Source organism: Stegostoma tigrinum, chromosome 15 (assembly GCF_030684315.1).
Source record: "Stegostoma tigrinum isolate sSteTig4 chromosome 15, sSteTig4.hap1, whole genome shotgun sequence".
NCBI classification, from domain to species: Eukaryota; Metazoa; Chordata; class Chondrichthyes; order Orectolobiformes; family Stegostomatidae; genus Stegostoma; species Stegostoma tigrinum.
This window is the reverse complement of record NC_081368.1, coordinates 50,628,459-50,638,688: the sequence shown is the minus strand read 5'-3', so window position 1 is coordinate 50,638,688 and position 10,230 is coordinate 50,628,459. Positions and strand designations below refer to the sequence as shown.

Genomic DNA, 10,230 nt, shown 5'->3' with positions numbered 1-10,230 from the left:
GCTTTTAAAATTTCTCCTATCTCAGGGCTTGACTCAGCTTTGATTCCAGCCTAAATCGATGTTAATTTCTCTCAATTAGTGCAGGCGAGGGAGGCCTTCATTATCAGTTGTATTAGAGAGTGTAGGAAGATGAAACTTCTGAACACAAAGTGTAGCTTTATGGGGGCCGGAGTGAGACCACAAATCACAGAATCTTTACGTTGTGGAAATAGACCACTCTGCCCATCAAGTCTGCACCAACCCTCCAAAGAGCATTCCAGCCAGACCTGCTCAACCTATCCGCGTAATCCCACAGTTACTATGGCTAATCCACCTAACCTGTACATCTTTGGATTATAGCAGAAACCTGCACAGACATGGGGAGAATATACAAACACCATACAGTCCCCAAGATTGGAATCCAACCTGAGTCCCTGGCAGTGCGATAGAGCAGTGCTAACCACTGGGGCCCCATCAAGCCCAAACTAACTCAGCTACGATTAAGTGTAACAAGGGAAAACAAAATTATAACTAGCTATCGATGAACATCTACTGCAATCGTGCTATGTAATTTCATTTCTAGGCCTCCCCAATGATATTTTTCAGTTAGTATACCATTTTATTAAAGTGTCTATTAGGAGTACAGTCCCTATTCTGAAAACTCAAAACATATCCCTTCAGCATAAACCAGGGTAGGATTTTAACAGCATTTTGTAAACGAAGGCAGGGAAACAAAATAAAATCTACACAGTAGTGTATATAAAGAAAGCCTGTTTTAATGTTGCATGGGGGTGGTACAACCACCTTTCAGTTCTCAAACACTCAATTGCTACTCTGCTTTGCCGCCAGTCTTTTGTCTCTCTCTTCGGCAATGGTGAGGCGGATACCCTTTCCACGAGGCAGGGAAACCCATGGCTTATTGCCCTGGTAACAAAAGAATTTGATTAATATATAGTGAAGGAAAATTTAAGACAATAACAGTAAAACAGATGACTCTCTCTTTCCCTGTAGCCTTTGGCTCTATTATTAAAACGGACTCGATGATAACTACTTTCCAAGCACATTTGAAATTTTTCACCATCTCCTCTCCTTCCCAGGCTTGGAAAATATGATTTAGGTGCAACATACCATGGAAACTGCTATCAGCATATTTCATAATACAAAGCTCTTTACAGCTGATGCATACAAAATATAAGTTTTATTAACTTCACAAAATAACAAATTTAAACCACTTTTACAACATATTCTATATTGCATCTGTTCCCAATCTTGTCTAAGAAACCTATTTATATTTCACAAGTCACTAACTTGTTCAAATGGATATAAAGTGGTATTTCTCAATGAGAAGTGAGCTGAGCCAGACTGCAAACAACCAGAACACAGCTGCTTGAATTAAGGCAACCTGTCAGCTAACTTTCAAACACAAGAATTTACATTTTCTTATGGTGTCATAACCACAGGACACCTCAAAAGTCCTTTACCACTACTGAAATACTTCTGAAATATAAATCATTGCTATCATGTAGACACTTCATGCGCTTTGCTGACATGAGGGGAAAAAAAAGAGACAAATACTGGTCAGGATACCAGGAGTTCCTCTTTGGATAGATCCATGGGACCTTTTATTCAGCCACAGGAGGCAAACAGGATGTTAGGGGTATCAGTTCAAAACCAACACAAACGTCATACGCTCCAGTATCTGCAAGTGAATTGGAACCGAAGGCTGACACATAACCGAAACTCAGTATCCCAAGCAAAAACATTTACCTGAAGTATTTCAGAATCATGGAATGTCTCAAAGCACCCAACAGCCAATTAAAGATGTAGAAAGACTTACTATACTATAACACAGGGAACGGCAGCCAATACACATTAAGTAAATATCCATAAACAGAAGTGTGATCACGACCAGCCAGGCATCAGATAACACGCTCAATAACCTTTCAAAGTGTGCCACACAATCGTACAGCCACATAAACAGAGAACTGGGTCCTTTACTGTCTCATCTTTTGGATGAGACTCAACACTGAACAGTCAACCTCAAATTTTGATATTGACACCCTTAAGTGAAGCTAAACATGGAATTTATAAAAATTTCAATACTGTATTAGAAAGTAGGCTTACAACCATGTTGCAATTCAATGCAAATTATCACTCTCTACCAGAGATATCGCTGATTCTGACTGACTCAAGCCACATCTGCCTACACTCAAAGATTTATTTTTTAAAAACTGCATTCCAAATGGATCTGGAATTCATACTCACCTTGCCAATAACGAAAATGTTGGAAAGCCTGGTAGCAAAGCTATTACCATTAGCATCCTTCACATGAACAACATCAAAAGAACCAGGGTGCCTCTCACGATTAGTGATTACTCCAATACGACCCAAGTTAGCACCTCCAATCACCATGCACAAATTACCTGTAAACCCAAAAATGTTAACAGATCAAAGGGCTGTGGAATTTAGGAGTAACTTTAGAAGCATTTAGCTCAAGAAATTATTCACTTGGGATCTTTAAAACAGAAGTCCATGTATATCACGCACAAATAATTTAAATCATAGTATCAACAGTCTTTGAACAGTGCCCACGTACTTGTGTCCTGAAAAAGTTCTTAGATTAACATGGATAACATTGTGAAGCAAGAGGAGTAGGAAAGCTGACATTTCCGGCCCCAACCCAAAACATCAGCTTTCCTACTCCTCGGAATCTGCCTGGCCTGCTGTGTTCCCCCAGCTCCACACCTTTCTGAATCCAGCATCGGCAGTTCTTACTACCCCTAGATTAAGTTGTTTAAAAAAAATGACACACGTCATTTGCTAGTCTGTAATTCAAGATAACAGGAGATACACATGCTTAGGGATTAAGCAGGAAGAGGAAATCACCTCAAGAACATGTTGATTTTGTTCAGCACTGCTAGTAGATTAGTTGATGTGTGGAAACTTCAGGGGAAGAAAGGATTACACTCAGCGGTCATATTTTTCTTTTCTATATATCACAAAGGCAAAAATGGCGAAAAGGAAACATTCACTTAGATGCCAGGGGATGGATTTTATTTTTCACCAATTATTGAAGGCTGGTTGACTGACACACAAAAGCAACCAAATAAGATGCAAATTACAGTCCTCTACATTCAACTGGACATCAAATATGTGCAAGGAGACAGTTTAACAAGTGATTCGATGCAAACACTGGTTGAAAAATGATCAACAGCCAAAGCAAAGGTACAGCCTGAGTCAAGGTCCCTAAGAGATGATTCCTTGTCACCGTCCTTACATTCTCTGCAGTTTCCAATTGTGGAGTTATACGTGCCTGCCTGCACACTGCCAAATAGTTTAAAAACCATCAATTTTGAAAACTATGCAGATACCTGTGGCGAAGGACAGCCATGCAACAGATAATTATCTTGAAATTCCAATACTGGTTATTTATTCCTTATGAAGATCAACAAATTTGTCTCGAGGTTTATGACTGAACAGCCCTCGAATATAAATTTTTAATTTAACCCAAAGTCACTGAAGATTCATTTCACTCTGCATTTTCTAACTTTCCCCATAGGTTACAAGTTCAGACACTGGGAAAAAAAATTACCTGGAGCATGGAATTATACACAGCTGCAACTCAAACCAAGTTAAACAGACTGGAATTAAACTTGTAAAATTCTCTGCGAGTAATTAATCCATTGCCATAGTCATGTCTATTATCTGTCTATATACACATCTGAAGTCAACTTCAGTCTTAATAGTCTTCCCCTAAATAAAGTGAGGCACATAACTGTAGCTGTAGTCCAGAAGACTGGAAGAGTAAACCACTTGAAACTACAGGTCAGTTAGCATAACTAATGGGTCCCAGTCTAAGGGGTAGAATTCATCTGCATTTGGGAGAGACAAGGATAAATTAGGAATAGTCAGCATGGTTATTTTAAATTGGGTGCAGGGCCACGTCATCAAGACGTACAGCACAGAAACAGACCCTTCAGTCCAACTAGCCAATGCCAACCAGATATCCTACATAATCCAGACCCATTTGCCAGCATTTGGCCCATTTCCCCCAAACCCTTCCTATTGATATACCCACCCCGAAGTCTTTTACATGTTGTAATTGTACTAGCCTCCACCACTTCCTCTGGCAGCTCATTTCACCCTCAGCATGAAAATATTGCCTCTTACACCCCATCTAAATTTTTCCCCCCCTTTTACTTGTCCCTTACGCCCTCTAGTTTTGGACTCCTTCACCATAGGTAAAGACCTTGTCTATTTACCCCATCCATGCCTCTCAGGGTTTTTAAAAAACCTCTAAGGTCATTCCTCAGGCTCCAATGCCCCAAGGAAAATAGCCCCAGCCTAATCAGCTTCTCCCTATTGGTCAAACCCTCCAACCCTGACCACATCCGTGGAAATCTTTTCTAAACCCTTTCAGGTTTCACAATATCCTCAACAGTAGGGCTGAATTTTTTTGAACAGTTAACCAGGTGTGTACATGAGGGCAATGCATTTTATGTACTCTACTTGGACGTTCGTCGGCTTTTCATAAGGCATCAAGTAGGAGCCTGATAGTGAAAGTAAGGTCCCATGGCACCCAAGGAAATTTGTCAAATTGGATCCAGAATTGGCTGAATGGCAGGAAGCAAAGCTTGATGGTCATGAAAATAATTTGACCATTTATGTGCTTCATAACAAGAATGCCATTCAATTTACTGCCATTATCCAGATACCTGTATCAAACTTGATGAAGTCTGTGATCTTGCCAGTATCCAGGTCAATCTGCACAGTGTCATTGACCTTAATCAGAGGATCTGGATAGCGAATGGTTCGTGCATCATGTGTAACCAGGTGAGGAATTCCCTTGGTGCCCACTCGAATCTTTCTTACTTTGCACAGCTTATACTGGAAAACAAATTAAACAGTTTTAAAGACACTCAGTTACAAAAAAATAAAAACACCTTAAAACTAAATTCTAGAGACCCTGTTTTTTGCATGTAAACAGTTGTGTAAATCTAGCTCAGAAATGTTGACATTTCTATCAATGTAATTGTAGTTCGACATTGCTCTGAGGAAGGGTCACTGGACCCAAAGCTTTAACTCTTTTCTCCTCCACAGATGCTGCCAGACCTTTGTTCCTGATTTACAGCATTTGCAGTTCTTTTGGTTTTTATGTAGTTAGACATTGTTCAGCTACTGAAATCTCATACAGGTTATTTTACTTTATTCTATATCCAAAGTAGTATTTTGTTGTAACAGATACCAGGACAGTGCGTAGAGGGACAAAGAACAACACACCTTAACTTGCTGAACTAGATTCACTGTTGCCACAAAACATTTTACCACCAACCAATTGCATAGCTAAACAATGAAATGACAACATGTTGCTGCAGTGTTCAATAGCATATATGGCGAAGTGACGAAGACACAAAGCTGCAGCTGCAACATTCTACAGTGAACAGTCATCTTCTTTACTCCTGCCCGGTCACCATAAAACAGAAGCCAGATTCATTTAGAAGTTGAGGGGTTTTCAGCGTGAGCTTGCATAATACGTAAGCACACATTCACAAATGACAAATCTAAAAGCTATCTGCCATCCAGAAACATGTAAGAATGTAAAAACAATTGCACAGCACAAGTCCCACTCAATCTACTTGCAAACCACATTTGGTGAGCAAAAAGGAACAGAAAGTAGTTACTATCGACTTCTAGCCAGTTAGTGCAGCAAGGTTCTGCAAAGTACAAACTTAAACCAAAGGCTTTTAGTAGAATGGTTAATCTTTAAAAAGATTCCACAAACACATTCCAAACACTGCCAAGTCTACACCCAATGCCAACCTCACTGCCATTATGATCATCCTATGATGTGTATATCCTTGTTTGCTTTGATCTGCCCATATTATTCGCAAAGCTTTTCTGTACTGTACTTCGGTATATGCGACGACAATAAATTAAGTCAAATACTAACGATTCAAGTTTTCAACTATGCCAAGACACAGTAAGGACAGCAGTCCACTATTCTCACCTGCGAGATGACAGAAGTTGGACTTAACTTTTCTACACAACTTTAGGAATATGACTAACATCCATAAATAATGAGATAAGATGCCTGGCCTAAAGAAGCAAAGTGGTATCAATAAACCTTCTCTCTTCAACTGCACAAGTAAGACTCATGACCGCTGTGCCAGTCACAGCCAAATATACCAACATGGAAGCAAGTTCATTAAAAGCAACAGCTGAAACAAAAATATAAGTGGTTCTTGAGTACATCATCTAAAAAGGTCAACTGACTCAGAAACAAGTGGCAATTACACAAGAAGTATAATTGAATATGACAAATCAAATACCTTGGCCTCCTCAGCTGTAATTCGGTGCACTGCAAAACGACCCTTGGTGTCATAGATGAGACGGAAATGTTCATTTGTTTTATCAATGCTGATCACATCTATAAATAAAAAGAAATTCATAAGGTAAGCCATAATACACAACATAAAATTACAACAGCTAGCCACTTACTAACATTAGGAAGCAGCAGAATAACTGACTGAATTCAGTTAACTAGACAAGCTTATAAGTAAAAGCTCAACTCTCACCTCCTTATCAAATACATATTCCAAACATATTAGGCGGTTATGATCACCACTCCACCTGTCTGATTTGAAACTGTAAATCTCACTCAAATCTCATTTTTAAAAGTTGTTTCACAGCAAGTACGTGCTGCTGGCAAGATCAGATGTTTGCCATCAGTAACAGCCAATGAAAAGCTGTGGCGGCAGATAAAGCACTTTCCTGAACCATTAAGAGTTCATCTGATGGGGCTACATCCACAGAACTGTTAGGGTTGGAGTTCCACATTTTTGCTGTGAAGGATCAGTGATATAGTTCCAGGTTAGGATGTTGAGTATCAGAAATAGTTTAGAGGTAAACTAGCTAAACACACCCAGTTTGATATCAGGAAGCATGTGGAATTTTCCAAGAAAAAGCAAAGCAATACCTCCCTAGTATTCTACTTCAAAAAGTAGAATCTGTTAGTAGTAGCATGGAATTTAGACAAGGCACACAAGAGATACAAGCAAAACAGAATTACAATTAAAGAAACCCTTCACACTAACCCATGAATCCAGTTGGGTAAGTCACATCAGTACGGACTTTGCCATCAATTTTGATGAATCTCTGCATACAGATCTTCTTCACCTCATCACCAGTCAAAGCATACTTCAGACGATTTCTGAGGAAAATGATGAGGGGGAGACACTCCCGGAGCTTGTGTGGACCAGTAGATGGACGGGGAGCCTAGTGAAGCAAATACAGTTTACACGCTCAGTACACAATGTACCAACACAATAATCAAGTAGACACATGGATAGTACTTTCACTTACTTGAAATGTTTTTTTATTGACCAAAATATTCACAGGAATCCTGCTTTTACCAACACGATGCATATACTTCTATAAATCAGTGAAATAGAGCCACAAACTTGCTTACTATTTCTGGCAATGTTCAGTTGCCAAAATACAATAGGAAAAGTCCCACTTAGATCTTCATTCTGAGCAAATTGACCAGTAAAAACTGTAAAACCTAACCAGCTGAAAACAGGAGAACCTTGAAGGCATGGCGGCTCAGGGACCCGAGTTTGATTCCAACCTTGGGCGTTTGCACATTCTCCCCGTGTCTGCATGGGTTTCCTCCAGGTGCTCCGGTTTCCTCCCACAGTCCAACGATGTGCAGGCTAGGTGGATTGGCTATGCTAAATTGCCCGTAGTGTTCAGGGGTGTGGGGGTTATGGGGGGGATGGGTCTGGGTGGGAACCGCTGTTTCAAAGGGCGGTGTGGACTTGTTGGGTTGAAGGGCCTGTTTCCACACTGTAGGGAATCTAATCTAAATCCAAATCAAAAAGGAACAGGAACATGGCCAGTCCAGTCTGCTCCACCATTCCACTTGACCTTAGGTTTCAACTCCACTTTTCCACCTGTTCCTTGTATTATCCCTCCATGAACTGAAACAAAAAAAATTATCTACCCTAGCCTCAAATGTATTCAAGTAAGAAAATACCTGACCCTCACTAACCTTGATGCAGATAGAGCATTCAATCAAAAAAAATCAAATCGACAGGTACAACCGAATTCAATGAAGTGAAAGACACTTGCAAACTCATGACTCTTCCTGTGAAGAGACTAGAGTACAAAATGACTGTTGTCCTTTCAAACTGGAATAAACCACAAATACATGAATAAGCATATGGACGTACATGGAATAGTGTAGGTTAGATGGGCTTGAGATCGGTATGACAGGTCGGCACAACATCGAGGGCCGAAGGGCCTGTACTGTGCTGTAATGTTCTAATGTACATAAATCCCACCTATTGAACTGTTCTTTAATCAGAAAAGACTACGGCAGCAATAACAAGCTGCAAGGTATCTACTCAGCTATACATTTATAACAACGTATGGAAAACTCTGAAAACATACATGCCATTCAGAAAAAAACAGTTTCTGCAATCCCAAAGGTCCTACTTCAACTGCATTAGAATGGGTGAGAAATGAGGACCGCAGAAATCTCACTGCGTGCGAATTTATCCACACCACTACAGGCGACCAAGTATTAATATTTTACTGAATGCCCGCGAAATACTTACAAATACTCCAGTCAGTTTATCCAGCATCCAATGCCGGGGAGCCGCCAGGCGCTTCAGGTGCTTCTTTGGACCCCGGGCCTGTAACAAAAGAAAATAATCGGTTAGTTTCTGCGACTACAGATGAAACTCTCAATCCTCCTGTCTCCGCACATCCGAGCGAGATTCCCGAAGTTCTCCTCCCCGCGACTCGTCCGCCTAACTCGGAGGGGGAAAAGGGGAAGATTTTTAAAAACGAAAGCCGACCCCGAGGGTCGGGGGGGGGGGGGGGGTGAGGCTGGAACTCCAGCCCGTTGACGCCGCGGAGAGGGGCCTGGGCCTCCGGCGCCGACAGTGATACGAGAACCGTTGCAAGTTCCAGCAACTTTCCCTGAAGGATCAAACCAGAGCCCACCCGGCCCCGCCGCCTCCGACAAGAGGGGAGGAAAGCAAGGGCAAGGCCAGGACCTGGGGCAGTAAAACGCTTTCCTGCCCCGGACTCTAATGGCTGCCGCTATCCCCAACACTCGCTCACTTGTTGCCAAAATATCCAAAAACTTTCCGCGCTCTTCACACAAATGACGCCGCGACCCGACGCCCTGTCCGTTAATGCACGGATTGCGCCACGACTGCCGATGTTTCTCCATTTTAAGCGGTGGATGTTGTCAGATTCACGCTGCGCTCCCACACCCGCAGACTCTCACCATTTCTGTAGCTGCAGGAAAAGGACCACTCCCCACAATGCAGCGCGCAAGGAGGCCGCGGGTCAGAGGTCAGGACGTGGCGCGCTTGCGCTCTGCACTCTTCTGAAGACGGCTCTCTTCGCCAGTAATGTTAATTGTGTTTCTTTCCCCAGATGGTGCCAGAGTTGCTGAGTTTCTCCGGTTTTTCTGGGTTTTATTCACTCTCTGGGATAGATATTGGGAGAGGTTGTCGTGTCCACGTAACTGAACAGGTTTCTTTCCAGTACCAGGAAGGTTTGCATTTTACACAACTGTCCTGCGTCAAAATTGCCAACCCTTCAGGAATTTCAGATTAGTTTCCAGGACACTACTATGAACAACCAGGGAGAATATTTATAAGGGATAAAATTGTTTATTTTACTACTTACAAAATTTTGGGAAAAGTAGACTATTTCAATATATAGGGAGGTCACATTGAAATTTCCAGGAGGAGGTCCAACAGAACTGGTAAGACAAACAAGGGCAGGACTTAGAGATAATAGGAATTGCAGATGCTGGAGAATCCTAGACAGCCCTAACGTGCTGCTTGGCCTGCTATGTTCATCCAGCTCCACACCTTGTTATCAAGGGCAGGACTTATACAGTTTATGAAAAGGCCCCAGGGAGTGTTGTCAAACAGAGGGAGTTCAGATACACAGTTCCTTGAAAGTGGCCTCACATGGTAAAGAAGGCGTTTGGCATGTTTGCCTTTATTGGGTGAAGGAATTGAGGCATCATGTAACGGTTGTATAGGATGTAAATGAGGGCACTTTTGGAGTACTGTGAACAGTTCTGGTTGTCCTGCTGTAGGTAGAATATTATTAAATTGCAATGGTCAGAAAAGATTTACAAGGATGTTATTGGGACTGAAGGTGTTGAGTTATAAGGAGAGACTGGATAGGCTGGGACATTTTTCACTGGAGTGTAGGAGATTG

The 10,230-nt window shown here is 41.6% G+C and overlaps 1 protein-coding gene across 1 annotated transcript; it reads right to left on the bottom strand.

The window, feature by feature from the left end:
* Positions 1–733: 733 nt before the first annotated feature.
* Positions 734–9,322, bottom strand: rps4x (ribosomal protein S4 X-linked). Its single transcript, XM_048544254.2, has 7 exons — positions 9,278–9,322; positions 8,598–8,675; positions 7,074–7,254; positions 6,309–6,406; positions 4,695–4,866; positions 2,245–2,402; positions 734–903 (listed from the first exon to the last, which is right to left on the bottom strand). Exons 1-7 carry the CDS (start codon positions 9,278–9,280, stop codon positions 802–804), a joined length of 792 nt encoding a protein of 263 aa, XP_048400211.1. The 5' UTR covers positions 9,281–9,322; the 3' UTR covers positions 734–801.
* Between the last annotated feature and the right edge of the window lie 908 nt (positions 9,323–10,230).